The sequence below is a fragment of the Macrosteles quadrilineatus genome, unplaced genomic scaffold, assembly GCF_028750875.1.
Source record: "Macrosteles quadrilineatus isolate MER2022 unplaced genomic scaffold, UCM_ALF_1.0 Scaffold_1__1_contigs__length_201487025, whole genome shotgun sequence".
In the NCBI taxonomy this organism is placed as follows: Eukaryota; Metazoa; Arthropoda; class Insecta; order Hemiptera; family Cicadellidae; genus Macrosteles; species Macrosteles quadrilineatus.
Window position 1 is genome coordinate 47012390 of NW_026542594.1, and position 26251 is coordinate 47038640.

At 33.9% G+C, this 26251-nt stretch overlaps 1 protein-coding gene across 5 annotated transcripts in view; it reads left to right on the plus strand.

Moving 5' to 3' along the window:
* LOC128982911 (ankyrin repeat domain-containing protein 13D) overlaps positions 1 to 26251 on the plus strand; it is a 222057-nt gene that overhangs the window by 175881 nt on the left and 19925 nt on the right. For 4 of the 5 annotated variants that reach the window (XM_054401977.1, XM_054401978.1, XM_054401979.1 and 1 more), the window contains 2 exons: positions 7299 to 7381; positions 25446 to 25617. In XM_054401977.1, the coding sequence (XP_054257952.1) occupies positions 7299 to 7381; positions 25446 to 25605 (243 nt within the window). In that variant the 3' untranslated portion in view covers positions 25606 to 25617. Of the gene's footprint in view, positions 1 to 7298; positions 7382 to 23729; positions 24545 to 25445; positions 25618 to 26251 lie in introns of those variants that run through there. The other variant, XM_054401980.1, reaches the window with a different exon arrangement.

The window sequence follows — 26251 nt, forward strand, 5'->3', positions numbered from 1 at the left end:
CTACTCTGATCATAGTGGAGTAGTTATTAATTTTTGTCCACCCAGGAAAACTAAACAAACAGTTCCTACAATGACAGAACATGTTCCACAGGCTAAGTTTAGAGTAGCCTTACGTAGTATTAATAATTTATGTAATAATTTAGCTTCATATGATTGGCAAGACTTGTTATTAAAACTTGATTATATGGAGTCGGAAACTAAATTTCAATTTGTCTTCAATATATTACTTAATAATTTGAACTATTTTAAGACCCCAGTGAAAAGAAAATATGACAACAAGCCAAATTGTAAAATTAAATTCAAACAAGAATGGTACACAGCTGACTTAGCGTATATTAAGCAAAAACTGTTGAACCTGTATAATTTAAAATGTGGTTTAAATGATTCAAGTAATTATAAGTTCATTATCAATGTTGAATATGAAAGATTGAAATTGCAATATAAAAGATCCATAAAAGAAGCCAAACTAATGTATAATGTGTACCTCATAGAAAGTAGCAATAACAAATGTAAAGCAGCATGGGATCTTATAAAGAAAAACAAAGTGTGTTCTGAAAGGCTTCCTTTAACTATTGAGTCTGATGTCCTTAACGACTACTTTATTAACTCTATTGCTGATATTAAACTACAGCTTGATAACACAAAAATGCAGAGCTCACCAATAGACCTTACTGATGGTGGTATTAATTTAAACGATGTTGCATTTAGTTGGAAAATTGTAACGCCTTTAAATGTTATTAATGCAGTTCAAAAAATGAAAAACTCAAAAAGTGATGATGTTTATGGAATGTCAAATAATTTACTTAAAAATATTATTTATAGTTTACATGTACCTCTTGCTAATTGTATAAACTCATTGTTAGAAGCTGGAGTATTCCCAGACTTGTTGAAGGTCTCACGTGTTTGTCCAGTCTATAAGAAGGGTCCAAGAGATAAACCCCAAAGTTATCGTCCCATCTCAGTAATTCCGGTAATTGGTAAATTAATTGAAATCTTGGTCTTTGAACAGGTTAATGAGTATTTTGAGGAGAACAACTTGTTTAATGTATCCCAATTTGGATTTAGAAAGGGAATGTCCACTATTGATGCTCTTGATAATCTAATTCGTCAGATTCATGGGGCATTTGAAAATAGGTTATTTGCTCAGGGCACTTTTTGTGACCTGAGCAAGGCGTTTGATTGCGTTGATTTTAAAATTCTTATAAACAAATTACAAAATTATGGGTTTCGAGGGCCATCTCTACAATTCTTTTCATCTTACCTAAACAATCGTAAACAAATAGTAAGTATTAATGGCAATACGTCACAAGAAAAGAATGTAAAATGGGGCGTTCCCCAAGGCTCAGTCCTTGGTCCACTTTTATTTTTAATTTATTTTAATGACCTTCCATTGGCAGTAAAGAGTCAAACTATTCTTTATGCTGACGATACAACATTTTTTTATGTAAACCCCAACCTAACAGAACTAAAAAATCTTGTCCATGAAACAAAGCTAAAAGCATCAAATTGGTTTAATGCGAATGGTTTTTTGCTTAATGAAGAAAAAACCCAAAACATGATTTTTACACTAAAACAAATCCCCACTATGAGTGATCTAAATAATAGCACAGCTGTAAAATTTTTGGGCCTTCAAATTGATAATCAACTCACATGGAATGCTCACATAGATTATTTATCTTCAAGATTGTCTCGTGTGGTGCATCTTTTAGATCGTCTTGTAAATCAGGTTCCTAAGAAATATGTAAGGACGGCCTATTTTGCGTACTTCCAGTCAATCATGAGATACGGATTGGTGCTTTGGGGTGGTAGTGGTAGAATAAAAGAAATTTTGATTCTCCAAAAAAGGGCTTTAAGAGCTATGACAGGGACGCACCCTGATCATTGCAAACCTCTTTTTATAGACCTGCAAATTCAAACTGCAGTTAATTTGTTCATTTATGATCTGATTGTTTATATATTAAAAAACCCTGAATATCTTCAATTTAATAATCACAGTCACAACACTCGTTTTAAAAATACTGCGCTGTTAGAATCCCATCGTCTTAGTAAAACTAGTAATTGCCACATAATTTTATCAATTAAAGTATATAATTCAGTAAAAAATAATCTAAATTTTCATTCAATTAACAAATTTAAGGCTATGTTTTATAATTATCTACTTCAGAACCCTTTTTATAGTCTGGATGATTATTTTAAACTGGGAGAAATTGTCCTTTAGTTTGGTTTTAATTTAAGTTAAGAATGTGAATGGAGTTGAATGTTAATTGTAATATTCAATAGTATGTTTATTTTAAGACTTGGTTTGAAAACTGCAAATAGACTTTGTCAATGATATGTAAATGTATCCTTATGGCAAATAAAGATTGATTGATTGATTGATTGATTGATTGTAGCTTCATTTGTGTGCAATTTGAGCCCAGTCGGTTCAGTAGTTTTTGAGATTACCTCATACAAACACACACACACAGACACCACCTCTTCTTTATAATAGTATAGATTTTCAAAAGCTGATCTTGTTTATTTAGTGTTTTCTACAAATAGCCTTACTCATAGCCGCATTAGGTTGTCCATAATAACAATTATAAATGCTAAAAAAAAACATTATTTCTATTTCTTCTCCTTGGTGGTGTTCTATGACTTTCCTATGTTTCCATAGTTTGCAAATCGGCTATTTCAATGATTACTAAGAAATGCAGCACAGTGTTAACTCAGTTATCTTTTAAGTATATCAATTTATCCAGGCTCTCTGGTTTTTTCCATTGTAATATTTACGCCAACCCAAATTTAAAGGGTAAATATTTAACTTCAACCAAGTCAGTAAATGTTTGTAGCAAACTGTTAAATTAGCAAATGTTTACAATTAACATATTATGTTCTTTTCACTTTTAATTGCTGACAGCAGCAGGAGTTTCATAACAATTTTTGTTTCCCATGTTAATCTTATGGAGAAATATGAAACTTTAAAGGGCCCCAGGGCCTCACTCTCTAAGTATTTCTCTAAAAAGAAAGTTTCCTGCACAACTTCACGTTACGCTCATTCCAATGACACCAAAAACATGTCAATCGGTTCAGTAGTTTCGGAGGAGTAATTGTCACAAAAAACCTGCTTGCGTATTAAATAAGTACTAGTGTCCCTGTTGCTCGAATTCGAGCAATTGCTAAGTATTACAGGCGTTATTTTAAAACGAACTTCAACGAAGTCAGCAAATATTTGTAGCAAACTGTTTTATTAGCAAACTTATTGACTGTTGACAATTAACCTATGCTCTTCTTCTCACTTTTGATTTCTGACAACAGCTGGAGTTTCATAACAATTTTTGTTTCCCATGTTAATCTTATTGAGAAATAAGAAAATTTAAATGGCTCCAGGGCCTCACTCTCTCATTATTTCCCTAAAAAGAAAGTTTCCTGCACAACTTCACGCTACGCTCTTTCCAATGACACCAAAAACATGACAATCGGTTCAGTAGTTTCGGAGGAGTAATTGTCAAAAAAAATCTGCTTGCGTATTAAATAAGTACTAGTGTACATGTTGCTCGAAATCGAGCAATTGCAAATAATTACAGGAGTTATTTATAAACAAATAACTTGTTTAAAAACTAATAACAGTCATAATTTCCGATGATTTTAAAAGAGTCAACTAAAAGATTATTAACTTATGGAAATACTCACAATTTATATAACAGTCCTATTCCAGTTTAAAGGGTTAATTTTTAACAATCAAACTGCCCATGGACAAGCTTACAATTTAAGTCAACGTAAAAAGACTGCCAGCTTTTATAAAATTCAAATTCAAATTAATTTATTTCTATTTCTTCTCCTTTCAAATTAAACTGCAACAGAGAAAATATTGGGCCTCTAAGGCAATGCCTGATTAGAGGTTCCTTTAACCTCTATCTAAAAATATTTTGTCAGCAATCCAGAGATAACAAAATTAAACTGAATATTATCAGTCTTTTAGATTGTGCTGGTTTATTATTTTAATACACAACCACTGGTGCACTTGACATTTTCCAAATAAAGTAAAGTAAAGTAAAGTACCGTACCCAAGTTATTTAGCCAATTTGTAGACAATGAGGTATAGGCCACTTTAAACTCTACACGACAGAGTTAGGCAAAAACTGGCAGAACTCTGAAATGGTGCTATTTATCATAGGCTTACTCATATGCCAAATCCTTAAAATAAAAATTCAATAACTAATAACTTATATCATTAAACACTAACCAACAACCAAAACAATACACATTTTTAATACAACATAGATAATTTACACATTGACTGTTTACAATTAACAAATGTTCTTCTCACTATTAATGTTTGCTTCGCAACAGGAAAATCTGTTTCATAATCGTTGAAATAGATTTATAATAAATAATCTATATAAATAAAATTAGAGTTTTGTCTGTACATTGCTCAAAATCATAAACTTTTAGGTTATTTTTACGTTTTATACATTAAAGAAACCGAAACAAGTCTCATCTAAATTTCTGTCTCTCTTCCAGTCTGTTACGGCCCAAGAGCCATTTTACGCGGCCTTCTCCTGAAAAACGAGAGTACCTATCAAGTTCCAAATAATTTTAATGTATTCACTGGATTGGCGAGATTGTCTTTAGCCATTAAAATATGGCGTCACTACTTTGTAAATAAAATGACGGACGTTTAAAAACCCAATTTTGTGCGATTTTTTTTAAAGTTTCCTCCTTTTTCCCAATGTTTATCACGTATTCATCTATGAAATAACAAACAGCTGTTCGAATCAAGATTATTTCTTCTAGCTGTCACTGATATGTTTACATTGAATGTTGTGTACACCACTGAGCTATAATTCTAACTGGAACTCACTGAATGTCAAAGATGCGTGTCGCCAGCCGCCATGTTTGCGTGAGGTGTGAGTTATAAGAAGCCATCTTATTGGTTAAGAAAACTCACTGCTATACCAACCTAGTTATAGAAGCCATGCTATTGGTTAAAAAAACTCACTGCTATACCAACCTAACAAAATCAGCGACACGCTCTTGACAGACTTCTGCCATGGCAGTGCTACCTCCAGTTATAATTTTAGCTCAGTGACAAATACCGTAACCAATTCCGATCACGTTTTGAAAGCAAATCCAAACCAAGTAAGATTAAAAACGTTTTTCCTTACATAACTGATTTAATTAATCGCAAGTGCAATAATTTGTAGGGTAACCGTAAATAAAAATAGAGATTCTTTGTGTATAAAATTGTTCTTGAGTATTGATAACCGGGAAAAAGACCTTGAATCAGTGTTGTATATGGCTGGGAAACTAACATTTTTCAAATGAGCGTTTTCAGTCGTGACTCGGCACACGACCGACGCGTCTACATATCCATTGCAAAAATAAAAGTAGGCCTACCGTGTATTTATGTTTTATTCGTCATGTGTCTAAGTGTATAGTTCGTGTATGTGTTTCAAAAACTCCAAGACGCACCTAATGGGGAAGCTCAAGAACTTATATTAGGACTGATGATGGATTTAATTTCGCCGGAATGCATCTCCTGTAATAGGATACATTAGGATCGACCGGCGGACACAGGTAATTTAACCTTTTATTGATTGTCATACCGATCCGGAACAACAACAAACAACATTAAATGAAGTTATGTATAATAGTTTGGCCAGCATATCTAAAAATATGCAAACCAACTGCTGTTCTTTATATATGGTTTCAACTGAATAGGCTACTATAAGATCCCGTGCGTAGAACGGGTACACAGCTAGTCTATCATAAAGTTAAGGATTAAATAAACCTACCACATAGTTGTTTTTTTTTTTTTATCAGCTGTTTTGAAATTGTGAAATAGGATTTGACAGTTTTGGTTGTTTACATTTAAATGTCAAAGCAAATGTAAACATTGTGAATTTTCTCATGCTTCCATGGAGACCAACTATTAATATTTAATTTCTGACAACAGCTGGAGTTTCAAAACAATTTTTGTTCCCCATGTTAATCTTATGGAGAAATACGAAACTTTAAAGGGCCCCAGCGTCTCACCCTTTAATTATTTCCCTAAAAAGAAAGTTTCCTGCACAAATTCACGTTACGCTCTTTCCAATGACACCAAAAACATGTCAATCCCTATATTTCCATAGTTTGCAAATCGGCTCTTCCAATGATTAATAAGAAATGCAGCACAGTCTTAATTCAGTTTTCTTTTTAGTATACCAATTTATCCAGGCTCTCTCCCTTTTTTCCATTGTAATATTTACGCCATTATTTACGCCAACCCAATTCAACCAAGTAAGTAAATGTTTGTAGCAAAGTAACTAACTGTTAAAATTAGCAAACTTATTGACTGTTTACAATCAACATATGTTCTTCTTCTCACTTTTAATTTCTGACAACAGCTGGAGTTTCATAACAATGTTTGTTTCCCATGTTAATCTTATGGAGAAATACGAAACTTCAAAGGGCCCCAGGGCCTCACTCTCTAATTATTTCCTTAAAAAGAAAGTTTCTTGCACAACTTCACGTTACACTCTTTCCAATGACACCAAAAACATGTAAATCGATTCAGTAGTTTCGGAGGAGTAATTGTCACAAAAAACCTGCTTGCGTATTAAATAAGTAATAGATATAGATATAGATTTATTTTATAAGAAAATAACAAATAAGTTTTAAGTAGCCTATAGGATTTATGAACAAAATCTCCCTTCGCAGAGTAAAGCCAAGGGAGCAAGGCATTGAGAGGCCTTGTTTGTGCTTGGCAGACCACTTAATTCTCCTGGGAGAACAGTAAGCCGTGCTGCTAAAATCATCTGTTAATGTCTGTTGTTTTAAACTTTCAGTGTAACACAATTGGATGAAAACCATCAGCTGTTTTCATCAAAAGCTGCAATTAGTAGCAATAGAAGTAAATATTATAATTAACTTGTTCAGCAAATATTCTACCGTCAAGTATGTGAAGGGTTAAATGCTCATCAACCTCCCTTATAGCTTATAACAAACAACTTTTTAAAGTGATGTTTATACCTACAGTCATATAGCTGTAAGGCTTTAGCTCTCATGTCGATATGAATCCTTTCTGAGCCTCAAAACAGCGACCATGTTTGATTTCTTAAAGATAACAGGATTTACTGTTGGAGTGTTATTTATGATTTCTGAACAAAAAATCCATGTTTGCTACTTTCCCATCCAAAAGAATGGTGGTTTCAACTTCCAACTCATAAATAATAAATGCCCGGGAGAATTCTAATGGTGGATTTGCTATCTGATAAACTAAGTGTGAGGTTCGGATCTTGTCATGGAGGTAAAGATTTTGGTTACTGTTTTAGGTTGATATTTGGGAAGCTCTTCAGGTCCAAAGGCCAAGTACTCCTGGATATATTCCTGAGGATGAGGAAAAAGCTTTACAGAGGTAGAGTATATCCTTATTTGCCTTTAAATTATATTTAGTTGCAAGAATATGGATAAAACATAACACACCTCTGGTAGTGTTAACTCAAAATATTTGTGTCTACTACCTCTGACTTTATGTATTGTACAGTATACAATGCATTCCAAGCAGTCATGGTAAAAAAATACTATCAGTATTATACTTCAATACATTTTTCGGGAAACTAACTGATATAAATTTTGTTTCAACTCACTTAGGAAAAATACTTGTTAATCAATTCAATCAAACTTCAATCAACTTCAATGCAAACTTTCTAACATATAATCTCAATAACGGCTGAACATATATTAGCCAAACTTACCAAGATTGTTTTGTGAAATGTTTGGATAGTTTAGACGAAACCAATTTAAATTTTTGATAATGCCTATTTAATTTAAAAGTAACTCAAAGTTTATACATTTTAACATTGGCCTTATGGGTTGCCATGATGGTTACATAATTACTACGTAAATGTAAACAAAACAAAGAATCATAGCATATGCTAAAATCAAGCCACGATCTAAACACAGTACAAAGGAAAAAATTTGGATAATGACCACTGATCAAATAATAAAGAGAAAGTCTTAAGTTTACATTTAAGTCGCAATTTGGAAACGACCAGTGATCGAATAGGTACAGTCATAGATCAAACATAATCCCTTAGTAGATTTCTCATCCTTATGGAACAGCTGAAGCCATTTTTATTGTTAGTTCTGTCCAGTCTACTGTAGAGGTTGTGTTTTGTTTACAATTTGTTTCTTGTTATTTCAGTCATTTAAAACCCCATTTAACCCATTAAGGAAGGAATTAATGGGCTGCCTGCAGTACCCTTGGTCAGCAATTAATTTACCGAATTTGTAGACTTTTACTCTAATTGTTATAGAAAGAAAACCTTAAGTGATAAACTAATAATTCTTTCACAATTTTGTTCACAGTAAAATTGTCTACAATAAAAGTGCTAATTGGATAATCAAAGTATAAAATTAAAACATTAAAATTTTAAAAAATAAAATTTTAAAAATAATTTTTTCAAAGTAAACTTAATTTACAAATTTCAAGATTAATCCAGACACCAAATGACACTATTATCATAAAGTTCAATTGGTTCCCTACGTAGAAATATCACAAGTTGTTTACTTTTATAAGTAATAACATAGAAAAAATTGTCTTAGACCTTACCGTAGGTAATTTTGGGGATAGCCTACATGAAGGAGTTAGAGTAGGCCTAGAACTTCCCTCATTGTTTGAAGATACACCAACATCCTCAATCCAATCATCAGTAATTTGAAAATCAAATTCATCACCACTAGGCCTACTTTCATTGTCATTTGTATCCAACGGTAGTAAATCGGTGTAGTGTTTTTGCGATTTTGTCTTCCTCACTAACATCACTATCACAACCAAGTGCATCATCACTGTTCAGGAACGACCAGTTTCAGAAGTATGCAAATTATCCTCACTTATAATTATCTATAATTACTTCACACAATAAAAACAACAACAAAGTAAACAAGTTACACAACGCTGATAGCTAAATAAGGTTAGTCAGCTGGCGAGCAAAACAATCATAAATCTAGCTGATAACATAACCAAAGTTTGGATATAATCAGGTTAGCCAACGTCTAAAACTGAAAAATATGTAGTTGTGTCGTGAATAAGTCCCGAGAAATCACTCCAACACTATTTGTTGGATTTTTTCGGAAATAAGTGAACAGAACCATAGACAGAACGTTGTCAAATATAGACAACGTAACCAGCGCGTGAGTCGGTGCTCAGTCCAGCGCAGCCACCACGTAACCAGCACGTGAGTCAGCGCCAATGGGTTAACCAAATAAAATGATCTAATCATAAACAATAACTCGTCCTCTAGCTATATAACCAAACAGTAAGGCACAAATCAAAAATTTAACTCTAAAATAATAGAAACAAAATGTCGTCAACACTAGCAGTCAGTGTCACCGGACATGAACTAGACACGAAAAACGAGCTTCAAAATTTACAATGGGATGGGAAGTCAACTTGTATGGTTAGTCTATGATAAAACATAATCCATTAGGTACAGTATTTTACAGTTTTGATTTACATAGCTAAATAAGGTTATAAAATACCCCCGCCACAGCAAACCTGCCGACTAAGCGAATTTCTATTTGTCTGAATTGATTTTCAATTAAATCTATTTAAATAACATCTAGGTTTAACGAGTACTTAGGTTTGCTGCTACAAGGAAACTAATTAAGTGTATTTTTTAGTAAAATATTAATAGCTTAGTATAAAATAAATGAATTTGCCAAGTATGATCAAAATATATCCATAAACAAGCAAACTACAACATTTGACAATATTCTCCATAAGAATAACATGGGAATTTTAAATTTACAATAACCGTACAAAAACACTTTGATATACAAAATTATTTGTTTTTTTAAGCTCTTTAAAAAGGTCTAGAGAGAAATTGGAAAATTTTGTGCTTTGAGGGTCAAAAATTAGAAAAACCATTTTTTACCCCATAAAACCCTCAGTAAAACCCCGTTCCCATAGTCTGATCATGCTGGTTCGCGAACTCATTCAAGTTTACACCTACCAAATTTAATCAAAATCGGACAAAAATTACTCAAGTTAATGAGTTCACGGATGTATATATATATATACCTATAACATATACATACAAAGTACCTGGGGAACTTTATCGCTATACTCTGAGAGTATTCTTTGGTCAATGTAAATCTATAAAAAAAATCAATTATTTTGTGGTCTATTTCTTTACATCTATTTAACTTCTATTCAAATAATAATATCATAGTTTACTGAAATGATGAGAAAGAAGAGGTTTTAACAATTTGTTTGGTTCCCTTAAAGGGCCCAAACTATAGAAAATACCCAGTATTTTTCATGCTGAATTTGAAAAAGGCTATCAGTAGTAAGAAAATCTTCTCACCTTCCTTCCTTTGAAGTATTAGTCACTGCAAGAACTTTGGCTCGCTCCAAAACTACAACCGGAACCTTTAATTTATACTTAATTTTTAAAATGTAATACGTTACAATTTTCCGGAAACTCAGGACTCTCTCCAAATGAAAACAATTATATTTTTTGATTCAGCAAGAAGAACTCAGTAAGGAGACACATTATAATCCAATTTTTATTAGGTTTGGTTATATTAAACTTTTTCTATAAACAATATTTACAAACAAATGTTGGTTTGACTTTGGTGTTGGCTATTTTAAGACCAAAATTAATCTCTTGACATTTTATAAATCATCATTTAATGTAGGCCTACACTAAAGTATGTACAATGCTGAAGTATATTGATGGATTAGCCTCTAAAGCAAGGGTAGGCATTGGCATTTGTCGGTTTGAGACATTTGTCGACAGGCGACATGCTACGGACACATGCCGATCCAACCTTAAACTAACTTAGCTGTAATTGATAACCTGTCAAATGAATTTGACACACTTAGCTTACCGGTATGGTGTATCCTTAATACTTAATACCTTAATACCATCTCTTCGTTTTTGACCAGGTTTACTGGATTAACTGCGTCAGTTTTCTTAATTTTAAATTAAAATAGCAAAATAAAATGTTCTTGTCAAATTTCAAATAATATTATGTACAAATAACTCACAAACTTGGCGGGTGGAATAGGGGTTTGAGTCAGTTACTCACTAGTTTATCCTCAAGAAAATCCTTGATGGAGAAATAGGCCGACTGAGTAAGTTGGTCTTTCATTTTTCCCTCAAACTTCTTGGTCTCAAGGTTTCTCAAGTCCTCCGGCAGCTTGTTAAACAGCTTCAATGCCATGGCAGGGAAACGGCGTTGTGTGCTTGTTAGGCGTGTTCTCGGTACATCTAACTTGGTAGAGCCACGTGTAGCGTGGTAGTGGACATCGCCTCTGGTTGTAAGCTCGCTCAAATTCTTCTTGACATGTACCAATGAGGATAAAATGTACATCGAATGGACTGTAGGCACGCCTAATCTCCTGAAGATGGGTTTGCTGTGCTCACGCCGGTCACTAGAAGTGATGACTCGCATGGCCGCCTTCTGTAACCTCAGCACTGCCCTACAGCTTGGGGAGTGGCCCCAGAGCAGTATGCCGTAACTCAGATGGCTATGGAAAAGGCCGTAGTAGATGGTCAAGAGATAAGATTCAGTTAGGCTGTTCCTCAATTTGCGAAGTAGAGATACTACCCTTGAGAGCTTTTTTGACATCTCTTCCGTATGGCTCTGCCAGTTAAGCCGTCTATCAATCAAAAATCCAAGAAGTTTTACTTTAGGTACGATGTTCGCAGGCGGAGTTCTACCCAAGGTGCAGATGAGTGTTTGGGTCTTGTTGACATTTAGCTGAAGTCTATTGGTCTTAAACCATTTCTCGGCGGAGGTCAGCTCCAAGGCCATCTTTCTCTCAATTTCCGTCACCGAGCTTCCACCTAATACAAGGGTAGTATCGTCCGCATACATGAGAGCCTCGTCACCACACCCAAAGTCATTCACCATTAGCAAGAACAGGAGAGGTCCAAGTAGCGAGCCCTGCGGGACACCGTGTTCCACCCTGCGTTCTCCCGAAAGAGCCCCGTCAATTGCAACCACCTGTCTTCGATTCTTAAGGTAAGAAGAAAATGTAGCAAGCACAGTACCTTCCACTCCGTAGGCTTCAAGTTTTTCCAGAAGGACTTCGTGTGACACCACATCAAACGCTTTGCTCAGGTCCAGTAGGACTAGGCCTAAGGGCTCTTCATGTTCAAAGGCGTTTGTAATCCTTTCAACCAGTCGTAACACTGCAGTGGTAGTGGAGCGGCCCCTCCTGAAGCCGTGTTGAGAATCTGAGAACAGTGGCGTAACAGAAGGGCCCGCAGGGCCCGCGATGCGGGGGGGCCCGGGAGCTGAGGGGGCCCGCGAACCGGTGAGCAGAGAGGCCCATGAGACGAGTGGGGCCGAAAAATTGGAGTTCATTCTTATTTAAATGTATCATCAATCATTCAATAATTGTATTGAACAAGTAATAACATTGATGTTATTAATAATATGTTGTTATCAGTTATCGTTTAATTTTGTTAGGCCTCTTCATTGATAACGAACAAGGGTGACAAATTTAACGTGATATAACGTGGGTCTTTGATTATTATGCAATCTTACTTTCGTCACCGAGAAATATTTGACTTCTCGGTGGTTTCGTACACTGCTTATGTCGTCTGCAAACATTTTGTTACTTTGGAGCCTGGAGTCATGAACGTTGGCTGGGGCTTTTAATATTGTATTATTTTACATTTTAGTTTTGTCCTAATATTGATTGTATTTTGTTAAATACAATATACTGCTACTCTACTGACTTTGTTTGTTAACCCATATAATATTTTACCTCACAATTAACCAATACCACAGAAAACATACTACTAAAGACATTTGTTGTAAGATAAACGCTTACAACGTAATAAGACGCTTGAAATCCATACAAAGATAAAATAAAAATGCAATGGGCTATTTTAGCCTGTGATAAAAGTATGTCAATATATTAAATTAACCAGCTTTTAGTGTATGAGTTAATTATAACCAAAGATTAAACTAACCTAATAAATTAATACTTTCCCATCCTTCAGTCATATTTGAGTTAAAATACGCACATAGTGGTGTCCCCATCTTAAATAATTGATTGTTTGACTTTAATACTTTACTTTGAAATGGCGACCATACCAATGTAGGTATTTTAAGACAAGAATTAATGGAGATGAGTGTAGGATGAGTAGCCCAACCTTTTAGTTTTGAAAGGGACTAAGTCCGACATTTATATACACAGAAGTTAATTAATAGCCTAGCGCCTAGCCAATACAGCAAAAGGCAACTAAGGGGGTTAATAGGGGAATTCGAACCACATTTTTGCCTTGTAATTAACGAATTAGTCTAATTATCAGGAAAATTGATAACATGTGTGATAAATTAAATGTAAAAATTTTAACCTCCTTGATATAAACATTCTGATAGACGGATGGAAAATAAGGTTTTTTAATTTGATTTCAAAACTATTTACAAACACAAATATTGATATAATGATGTAGTGATGTAACACTTTCATCAAACCACGACTGAAATACTTAACACACCCCTTTATGGACATGACATAACCTATAATTTAATGTTTTAATTTTTAATTTAATATTTTTTCATAATTTATTTACCACTCTTTTTATGATTAATCTGTTTGATTATGTTGTATCGGTGGTCTAAAAATAACTCATGAGAGGGGGGCCCAAAAAATAAGTTTGCAGGGGGGCCCGTAAAAGTTTGTTACGCCACTGTCTGAGAACAAGCTACTTACATTAATATGTGCAACAAGTTGGTCGTACATTATTTTCTCGATGATTTTGGATATAGCAGGAACAATTGCAATCGGGCGGTAGCTATGTTCTATACCATGTATGTCTATACCATATATCATTGTACATAAGCTTGGCTTCCTTGGATAAAGCCATGAATAGGCTTAGTATGGTAAAAAATAAGGTTTCTGTGGGAACTACAGTTAGAATCTGTGGTAAATTCAAACCTAATGATAATATGTACAATAATGACTCTCTATTAATTAGTCACATGATAAACCTTAAAGAATAAATAATAATTTAAACTTTAATGTAAAATGCCTTATGTTACACTATTTCATAGAACAAATTGTCCTAATAACAACACTGTTATGGTGCATATGGCATATTTAATTAAATCAATGATTGATTGAAATCAAATCAAGAGTTAAGTATTTATTTTATTTACTAGCATACATGTTGCTCGAAATCAAGTAATTGCAAAGAAGTAAAGTAGTTATTTAAAAACAAATAACTTATTTAAAAACTAATAAAAGTCATAATTTCCAATGAGTTTAAAAGACTCAACTCATAGATTACGTACCTAACAGTTAACAGTTCCATATAATCAACATGTCTTGTAAATATTATAATTATCATTTTTTTAAAGTTGATCCGGTTTTTTAGTGTATTCTAAAAATGTTTCCCACTTATAACCGCATTAGTTTGTCCATGTTGATCTTCGTCAATGATAATGTAGTCCGCATGGTACTACCCTTTGTCGCCAGTACGTTTACAAATTTCGGTCATTTTTTTATAGCGATAAAATTTAGTTTACATTACTTAAGAACTGCCTGATTTACTGCATAACCTCTCTATCACAATTTTGTATTTGCTTCAATTGGCATTAATTTTGCTAGTTACTGTTATAACGTAAGTTATATTTACCTGAAAAAATTTCAGAATTGAAAGGCCTAATGTTGTTCAGATGGTTTTTTGTTTCCCTTAAATGTGAATAATGGAAATCCTTCAATAAAAGTTTTATTAAGGTTTCTTGGATGTAGTCATCTATAATATTAAAACGTGACAGGGTTTTTTTATTTCACGATTCTGAACCAACCACTTCACGGATTTTCAAGATTTTTGTGTTGAAAGAAAGATAATTTTGAGATCTAAGGAATGTCGAAGCCATAATTTTAGTTTAGGGTTTCGGTTATATAGAAATTAAGTTTTAAATTTTAAAAAGTCTAGCAGCTGACGCTAACATTCTACTCTAGCTTTTGGTATAATACTATTTGCTTAACGTAACAGCTGTAAACATTCAGCGTTTTCGAAACAAATTCAGCATTTGGATGAAAATGAAATGACATACGTAGAATTGACTTATTCATACTATATGTAATGCTATAATTAATTATTGATACGTTCATTTATTAGGTAAGACGATGATAGATTATTTAAATATACATAGTAAAATACTAGATGTTCTAATTTTATTAATCTAATTTTTTGAGCAGTCTTTAAAATATTTAGTTTGTTTTAGTGCAATATAATTTGTTTTAACTAACAGCTGGTTAAATAAAAAATATTCTATAGAACTATGAGGTTAGTTTATTTACTCTGAGTCTGTGATTTTGTCATTGATTATAGGAAACTAGCCGAGTACCCGTCATTCGTACGGGGTTGGTATACAATGCTTATTGTAGTTAAGTACTCGTGCTTTGCATTTGCAATGAGAGAGGACATGTTTTGAGAAAATTTGGTTTACTATAATCTACGGTATACTATTGAACATCTACCATAGCCATAATGTTCTAACACTTTACCTAAACAATAGAAAGAAGTAAAGTTTTCACACCAAGGTTTTTGTTGCTGCTTGGTTCAAATTAGCTGTAGTCATAAATGTACAAAGAACTAATGGTGCTGCACCCTGTTGGTAAACCGTATAACCTTTTAATGCTATTGAATATCATAGAAACAAATTGTGTGGTTGAAACTGCTGGCAAAATTATTTAATTCCTTTTAAATATGAATACTCATAAGGTTAACATGGGAAACTCTAGAGCCGCTGGGGCGGAGCCCGAAAGGATTTTTGAGGTAAGAATACGTCTATATGTTAATCGGGAATGTGAGCTATCATCATACCAAATTTCAACACAATCCGACCAGTAGTTAATGCGTGATTGAACTTCAAACAAACATACAAACAAACACACAAACTTTCACATTTATAATAATAGTATGATAAGTAAGATTCTAAAAATTTTCCTGTATATGAATCAAATCTCATGAATCTTCAAAATAAAGCTTATTATAATTATTATTCTGCTCGACCTTTTTAAGAAAGGTTGGGAAAATAACAATAATCACATGTTTTAATTCATCTTGGCAGCTTTTTCTTTACTATAAATTCTGAACTGCTTATGCCTATGCTTATGACCTTCTGGAGGTTGGATCGGCATGTGTCCGTAGCATGTCGCCTGTCGACAAATGTCTCAAACCGACAAATGCCAATGCCTATACTTGCTTTAGAGGATAATCCATCAATATACTTTAGCATTGTACATACTTTAGTGTAGGCCTACATTAAATGATGATTTATAAAATGTCAAGAGATTAATTTTGGTCTTAAAATAGCCAACACCAAAGTCAAACCAACATTTGTTTGTAAATATTGTTTATAGAAAAAGTTTAATATAACCAAACCTAATAAAATTTGGATTATAATGTGTCTCCTTACTGAGTTCTTCTTGCTGAATCAAAAAATATAATTGTTTTCATTTGGAGAGAGTCCTGAGTTTCCGGAAAATTGTAACGTATTACATTTTAAAAATTAAGTATAAATTAAAGGTTCCGGTTGTAGTTTCGGAGCGAGCCAAAGTTCTTGCAGTGACTAATACTTCAAAGGAAGGAAGGTGAGAAGATTTTCTTACTACTGATAGCCTTTTTCAAATTCAGCGTGAAAAATACTGGGTATTTTCTATAGTTTAGGCCCTTTAAGGGAACCAAACAAATTGTTAAAACCTCTTCTTTCTCATCATTTCAGTAAACTATGATATTATTATTTGAATAGAAGTTAAATAGATGTAAAGAAATAGACCACAAAATAATTGATTTTTTTTATAGATTTACATTGACCAAAGAATACTCTCAGAGTATAGCGATAAATTTCCCCAGGTACTTTGTATGTATATATTATAGGTATATATATATACATCCGTGAACTCATTAACTTGAGTAATTTTTGTCCGATTTTGATTAAATGTTGTAGGTGTAAACTTGAATGAGTTCGCGAACCAGCATGATCAGACTATGGGAACGGGGTTTTACTGAGGGTTTTATGGGGTAAAAAATGGTTTTTCTAATTTTTGACCCTCAAAGCACAAAATTTTCCAATTTCTCTCTAGACCTTTTTAAAGAGCTTAAAAAAACAAATAGTTTTGTATATCAAAGTGTTTTTGTACGGTTATTGGTACCGGTAACGGTTATTGTAAATTTAAAATTCCCATGCTATTCTTATGGAGAATATTGTCAAATGTTGTAGTTTGCTTGTTCATGGATAGTACCCGGGGACCGAGCTTTGCTCGGGGAAAATCATTAGTTCACTCTGAAAGCAGTCTTAGTATTGGAGATACATAAATCTATTCCCAAACTCCACACGGTTCACCTTTACTACGTCCTACACCATTTCCTATGTCATGGACCTGTTTCCCTGCATTCCCAAAGCACTTTAAGATACCTTAATCTAATCATTATTAACAGATCCCACACTCCGGACAGCTCACCTTGACTACTTCCTTCACCACTTCCAACGTAGTGGACCTGTTTTCCTCCCTTCCCATAGCATTTCAGAATTGCAGACACCTTAATCTAATCGTCATAAACAGTTCCCACGCTCCATACTACTTGCCTTTACTACTTCCTTCACCACTTCCTACGTCGCAAACCTGTTTCCCTCCCTTCCCATTACATTTAAAGATTGGAGATACCTTAATCTAATCGTCATAAACAGTTCACACACTCCGGACTACTCGCCTTGACCACTTCCTTCACCACTTCCTACGTCATGGACCTGTTTCCCTCCCTTCCCATAGCATTTTAGGATTGCAAATACCTTAATCTAATCGTCATAAACAGTGCCCACACTCCGGACAGCTCGCCTTGACTACTTCCTTCACCACTTCCTACGTCGTGGACCTGTTTTCCTCCCTTCCCATAGCATTTTAGGATTGCAAATACCTTAATCAAATCATCATAAACAGTTCCCACGCTCCAGACAGCTCACCTTAACTACTTCCTTCACAACTTCCTACGTCACTGGCCTGTTTCCCTCCCTTCCCAAAGCATTTCAGGATTGCCCATACCCTTATCTAATCGTCATAAACAGTTCCCACACTCCAGACAGCTCGCCTTGACCACTTCCTTCACCACTTCCTACGTCACGGACCTGTTTCCCTCCCTTCCCATAGCATTTTAGGACTGCTCATACCCTTATCTAATCGTCATAAACAGTTCCCACATTCCGGACAGCTCGCTTTGACTACTTCCTTCACCACTTCCTACGTCGCAGACCTGTTTTCCTTCCTTCCCATAGCATTTTAGTATTGCAGATACCTTAATCTAATCAACATAAACAGTTCCCACACTCCGGACTACTCGCCTTGACTACTTTGCTTCACCACTTCCTACGTCGCGGACCTGTTTCCCTCCCTTCACATAGCTTTTAGGATTGCAGATACCCTAATCTTATCGTCATAAACAGTCCCCACACTCCCAGACTGCTTGCCCTTACTACTTCCTTCATCACTTCCTACGTCACGGACCTGTTTCCCTCCATTCCGATATTATTTTATGATTGCCTTTACAACTTCCTTCACCACTTCCTACGACGCGGACCTGTTTCCTTCCCTTCCCATAGCATTTTAAGATTGCAGATACCTTAATCTATTCGTCATAAACAGATCCCAGACTTCGCACTGCTGCCCTTGACTACAATGTATCGAGTAATCTTCAGTATAATCTTTGCTAAATATTAACAAGTGATGTTTTTCCTCTTGTAATGTATTTGTAATTTGCTAGTATACTGTGGGTAGTTGGCTTATTATGAACACATGCTACAACTTCAAGTCTTTTGTTTACTTTTTCCTTGTTATTTAATTCAGCCAACATGGTTACCTAGCAACCCATAAGACTAATGTTAAAAAAATGTGATTTTCAGTTTCATTTTTCTACGTAATTAGATTTTTGTTAGCAGTTCTAACTGCAGTAAACTCGTTTTTAGGCCAGAAATAAACTATTTACAACATTTGAAGAAAATCGTCGGAGCCGTTTTCGAGATCTTGTTTGCAAGCAAGCAAGCAAGCAAGCATACATACATACATACAAGCAAACATTGCTCGTATTAGAGTATACGATATTTTGATCATACTTGGCAAATACATTTATTTTATACTAAGCTATTAATATTTTACTAAAAAATACACTTAACTAGTTTCCTTGTAGCAGCAAACCTAGGTACTCGTTAAACCTAAATGTTATTTAAATAGATTTAATTGAAAATCAATTCAGACATATAGAATATAGACATAATAGAAATTCGCTTAGTCGGCAGGTTTGCTGCAACAAATTATTTTGTATATCAAAGTGTTTTGTACGGTTATTGGTTGACATCCACTCCTCAATGAACAGTGGGAAGGTCATACAGTATGCAGATGACACGACTCTCTATTTTGAATCAAAATCCCAAGAAACCCTTGAAATTGAAAGCTTCATCAACTTGAACGCCTGCATTCAAAAATTCCAATCCGAAAATTTAAGCACAAACAAATCAAAAACATGTTACATTCATTTTGCACTTCGTCACCGATGAGTCTACACCCACAGTAATGGTAGATGACACCTCTCTAGAGGAGGTTGATTCTATCAAGTTCCTAGGGATGCACCTGGATAAGGCGCTGAACTGGCAAGATCACATTGATAGCCTCTGCTCCAAAATCACATAAGGTATTTTTGCCTTAAGAAATCTCAAACAGACCTGCACAAAACAAGTTCTAATAATGGCCTATTATGGCCTTGTTCAACCCCACCTTTCCTATGGAATTAGGTTATGGGGTGGTTGTGCCAAGCGAGATTTTGAAAGGGTGTTTATACTCCAGAAAAGAGCCATCAGACTCATTGCAAATTTAAGTCCACATGAAAGAGGATGTGTTAAGAATACAATTTAAAAGACTTTGGTTTCATTAACCCCTATTTAAAAGACTTTGGTTTAATTAACTACACTGTACTGTGTGGAACTAACATAATATGATCATATGTTTGATTTTTTATTCTGATTTGTAAACAGAGTAGTTGTGATGTTATGAATTTTTGAAGAATATACTGTTTCTTTTAGAAGTGAATAAGACAGGTTTATATTAAGTTACTTGTTAGAACCTGCAATCGGGGAATATTTATAATTTTTAAAGGAATTTTTCCTTAAGTTGTAGAAGCTTGCTGTTTTTAGGGAGCTTGGAATCTTGACCCTAACTTCCCTTTATATTTTGAAGACTGTGGTTTTTTGCCGTTTCCAACACTTACCAATTCAAGGCAATGCTATTAACTCACAGCAATTTGCTCACAGCTATGGAACTAGAGCAAGGTACGAATTTTGCACAGTCCAACACCGCACAGCTGCGTTTGCGAAACTCCCTTCTCAAGTAGGTGTCGGGTTCCTTAACCCTCCAAGTGTCCCTTGTTTTGGCCTTAATGTCTGCCTATTTTTTGCTCATTTGCAAGGTTTTATTAAAACGGATCTGAGAAGCTTGAAAACAATGTTAATTATACTGTTCTATATACCATTTTGTTTGGAAAATCATGGGCTTCAATATTATACATAAAACATAAGGAACATTTGTTTCAAAAAAAATTTTAGGTAAAAAAAAAATTTTGGAAAATTTTCAAAAAAAAATAAGTTTGCGCTCAATGAAATTGTATAAGTTATAGGCCTATAAATATTTAAAAATAGCCTCTTTGTTCTAAATTTTATGAGGATTACAAATATATAATAATATAAGGAAGTATATTTGCAAATAAATAAGTTATGGGCAAAAAACAGATTTCAGTACATAGCGTTTAGCTAAGAATGCATAGCCTAACCATAGCTAGGAATCTGGCTGATAATTTACAAGTCTCACATCAATATCACTACCTACTTCTTCAGGATCATCAACCAGCCCTTCAAAATCACTTAAATCTTCTTATAATGCACCACGTATATCACTACTTTTGATTTTTAACACTAAAACAATGATAAACGTAATAAAACACATCAGTCATCGGTGCGAGGTTAACCAAGCTGTTTACAAATACGCACGTCAGCTGTCTGCTACAATATTTTCGGAACTAAAATGAAAAGCGCTTAGAGACAGACCTCCGGAGAAAGCTCTGAATCTGTCAAATAAAACGATACCTAACTCGATCCAGTTCAATCCGATTTTGTCAGTCATAGAGCTTTCGCCGTAAACAGTGTTTGTGAGTCGATGCATCGACACAAAACACTACACAAAGTGTGTTATGTGTCGAAGCATCGACAAATAACACTCCGAGGGTTAACGCTCTTCCTGAGAGACTAAAAAGCCTGGAGAGCTCTCATTTGTTTAAAACAAGACTGAAGAGAAAGTTGACGAATCTTGTGTTCTACGAGGTGGATGAGTTCACTAAATACCGTTGGAGTTGAATTGATTACAACATTTTCTTCCCCACAGGTTTAGTTAGTTTTTAGTCATTGTTTATTAAAATAATTGCTGTTATTACTTTTGATAGGAGTTTATTTATCTATATATATAATTCCGTAAGTCAAATTTTTGTAAAGAAATTGTGAGTGACTGGATGGCCGTAGAAGGATGGGAGGGGTCTTATTTTAAAGGTCTTTCTTTATAATAAAACTGAAATATTGAAGATTAGTCGGAAAATTCTTTGTTTATATTTAAATCATATACTCAAGTTTCATTTTTCATTCTTTTACGTTATTGTCGTGTTAAAGGAATAAACGACATAGAATAAATATTCTGTATAAATAATCAAAGAGTCGAAATTAAATCTAACTTCTGTTTTGTTTTTATTTTTAAATCATATGTTCAAGTTTATTTTAAATGATGTTGTTTTCTTTATATTTCTACACATTTTAAGGTTAAGGTTGTGTAAATATATACAACTAAAATAACCTATAAATGTTATTGGTTCTAAAATGGTGTATTTGCATTCCTTCGTAAGTTAATTTTTTTAGTGCAGTGAATATACAACGTAGAGTAATCATATTCGATCATACTTTTATAATATCACCAGGGATTCAAAATGTTTTGGTATGTAGGCTGCTGGATATATATTCTTTTCATTATAAGTACTGTAATTAATATGAACGCCAGGGGAATACCACAAAGGCGGGGAACTGTTCATAGGAATGACAGTGCGCGTAGGAGAGCAAGAGTAGATAATGACGAACTTAATCAAGATATATGTTACAACCCCTTTTTAGGAGACCCATGGTAGTCGAGAGAAATGTAAAGATCCATGATGCAGGATTACTGGACCAAGAGTGCATTCAATGTAGTGCTCTTCATTTTAGAGAAGAACTAACGAATAATCATTTTATGACATGTTGCCATAACGGACTTATTAACCTTCCTCAGTCAAAAACTAATGTAGAACTTAAAAGTATGTTTGAAGAGAGCCCACAACTGTATAAATTCATTCGACAATGCAACAGTGCGATGGCTTTTGCTTATTTTTCAGCCAGTAAGAAAGATATTCCAGGAAAAGGACCATACTGTTTCAAAATTCAAGGACAGATTTATCGTTCAATCTCAGATTTGCTGCCTCAACATGATGAAGACCCCGTGTATGGCCAATTGTACATTATTGACACATCAACAGCAACAGAAATTCGTCAAAGGCGTCGAGAAAATAGTGACTTAAAACCTGAAATATTGTCAAAACTAGCTGAAATTCTATTAGAAAATCCATTTGCACAAATTTACAAAAGAGCTTCGGAAGAAATGGTTGTACAAGGTGACAGTGAATTAGAACTTAGGTTTGTAGACACGATAAATATGGATCGTCGTAGGTATAAGCCTACTGCAATAAGCCTACTGCAGATGAAATTGCAGGCGTCTTCAATTCATCTGAAGGCGAACCTCCAATGAATATTTAAAATTCCAAACAGGGAAGCTTTTATTTATCCTCATTAACCACAAGACCAAAGCTACCTTAGTAAACCAGTATTTATTCACAAACAATGATATGTTTGCTGCCTTTTCATGTTAAACCACTGGAGTGATTCAAATTATTTATTAAAAATGACATCAACAAAAGCAAACAAAGAAGAACAACAAACTGGTTTTTACACAAAAGATATTGTGTAGGGATGCCTATTCTGACACATAGATAATGTTATTCTGAGTTTGTTTAAATACCGGTATTGCAAAAAGTTGTTTTACATTTGAGCTTTTTAGGGACTTATGTCCCTACAAGCCACTAGTTTTTATTAATTAGGCTAATAGTTTATTCATTTACTGTTTTTACATAATATATATATATGTATATTAATAAATAAATATCCAATTTCCGACCTTAGTTTACACAGCGATTGTATTTTATGTTATTTATTGCATTTTTTTGCAATAGACTAATGCAAGTGACATTAGACTAATGAAACTTGTGTTGATAGTTTCATAGATGTTGATAGTTTTGAGCGAAACTGATAAGCTAAATTAATTGATGAAATAGTTGTATTTTCTATTATATCTATAAGCATATTATTTATTTATTGCTTTATTAAAAACCATGAAACGTGATCGCTCCGCTCAACTGGCTTTCACTGCTATGAAAGCAATCCTAGTTATTTTCTGAAAATAGTGACACTTCATTTCACAGTAATTGGAAATGGTTTCTGCCTCTATTGTTAATAATGTAAAGTAGTAGTATTATAGAATCAGTTAACTTTCACACTTTACATTTGCTCGTCTCATCTACAAACCAAGATCATGCAACTAATAGTGAATATTTTTACAGCGATCTACCTAAATCTAGGTCTCCAAACCTTCAAGTCCCAAAACGGTAGTTGCAAAACTTATTTTAAAATAGTTTTGTGATTGTAACTTATGTCAATTTGTTTTATTTTGCACCACTTAGATGTTGAAATAGAATTTTGGTAACTTCTGATTACACATTTAACTGAGTGAAAACATATTCAATTTTACACATTAGATTTTTATAATTATGAATTAATATCCACCTTTTATTTAATTTTTTTCAATAATTGTAGTGACCCAGCAAAGTAAATATGTAAGAAAAGTACCCTAAATGTTACATCATGAGCTTGAAATACCATATTCTTAAAACTATGTCCCCTTAACAATACAACCCCCTTAGAACTGCAGTAATCAAGGACAACCCTTTATCTAGGATTGCAGCTGTGTTTATTGTCTTAATTAATCCAATAATTGATTAGAGTTTGAGTACTGCCACGTAATTTAATAATATACCGTACCTGAAACAAACACGTTTGAGAGCGCTTGAACTCATCACACCGTTAACCAATTAGGTTGTCAAGCATTTTTGTTTAGTTTCTTTTTCAATCACACTAAAATTATTTAATTTAAAATAAATGGATATTTTTGTTTTTGACCTTTAACAGTAACTGTCAGATAATTTCTTAGCTTATATTTGAACCAACCATTTTATAATGTTATTCCAAAACAAAACCTTCTAATCTTTTACATATTCAACATAAATACTACATTGACATCAGTCAAACAGAAAATTTATATTTTGTTCGGAGAGGTGAAACAATAAGTTAGAATAAAAATATACGGGATGTAAATAAAAGAAACGTCTTATAACACTTAAAACATATATTTACACTAATACTGTTACTCACATGACGGTAAATATACAAAAAAGATGGTAAGTGGTGATCAATTTCGATTGGAGTGTCCATTCGCCTATTGGGTCTGATGATGATTGGAGTGTCCATTCGCCTATTGGATCTGATGATGATTGGAGTGTCCAATCAAAATCGATCACCACTTACCATCTTTTTGTATATTTACCGTCTTGTGAGTAACAGTATAAGCGTAAATATATGTTTTAAGTGTTATAAGACGTTTCTTTTATTTACTTTCCTTAAATTTAATAACACGTACAATGCTGATCAAGAAGTTATTTAATAAAAATATACATCTCAGTGCATTATATTATTTTTTAATTAAATTTATCATTATTTGCATTTGCATGCCCTATTCATAATTAGTTTCAATAAGAGATATAGCCAGTAAGAATTAAAAACACTTAAAAATTTACTAGAGTGGAACTTAAAATAATTTGAATAGATAATTTAAACACTAAGGGGCCAGTGATAAAATTAAAACTTCAAACTATCCTTAAATTTGAATTACATAAGTTTATCTCTGTTATTTTATTTACTTTTAATCAGGAATTAACAATATTGTTGATTGGTTTGATATTGATGTTGAAACACCTTTGCTTGATTTAAATTGTGTAAACAATGTCTTTTAAAAAAAATAATTCAAGTCTGGTAAAATGTGAATTGCCCTTGTACAATGTGTAAGTTTGTTTTATAGTTTCATCTTTTTTTATTTGGATACTGTAACACAAAGCATTGTAAGTATTGATTACATATATTATTGCATATTGGTTGAATTTTTTTCTCGGTCCTTAGCATTTTAACCCTGTAGCGTCCTTGTAGCAAGCTTGTTTTGTATGTAGAGCTATCCAGGCCAGCCTGTCCTCCTACCAAGACCTGGACCCAGAATTGCTCGCAGTTATTCAGCTGTCCCAGCAACAGAGAGAGGAAGAAGAACGTCAACGACAGCTGGAGCAGGAGACTCTTGATCAAGTGCTGAAGCTGTCCCTGCAAGAACAGTGATGATACACCTAGGTGAGTCAGAGATTGATACATAGCCAACCTAGGGTCTGTCTTCAGCTCTGAGCTGTTGTCAAAATGCAGATTTGTAGGGAGCGCTTTCAGATCAACTTCCCAAACTGTGTGGTTCAGTGATTGACGTTGGTTGGCCAAAGACCATTTCATGAGCTCATTTTCCTCCCATAAACAAAACCAATAACACCGCTTGTCGTGAAACATCCTGAAAACTCGGAACCTAATTTTGTAGTCAATGTGCTCTGATTGATAAATCTAGACTTGAATATCACAAAGGGTACGCGGAATTGGCTATCTCTAGAACTTATATTCAAATTTGGTGTCTGTGCAGAACTCACTAACTTGTTCAATCTTGGAATTTATCGCTAGCCCAGCTCTGGGGCGCATCCATTTAACAATGTCGTAAAAATTTTGTATCGATAGCTGAAATAGTTTAGGAGATACAGTAGAGTCCCGCAAACTCAGCACTCGATAACCCGGCAGTCTGGATAACTCGGCCATCATCTGGCTAAAAAAATTAGTGATTTTTTTAGTCCGAGTTAAACATGGACTCAAGCCAGCTCAAGTCAAATCATTCACAACTCGTACCAAGGATTTGTTTACCATATCTGATGACTTAATACTGACTTTTAAT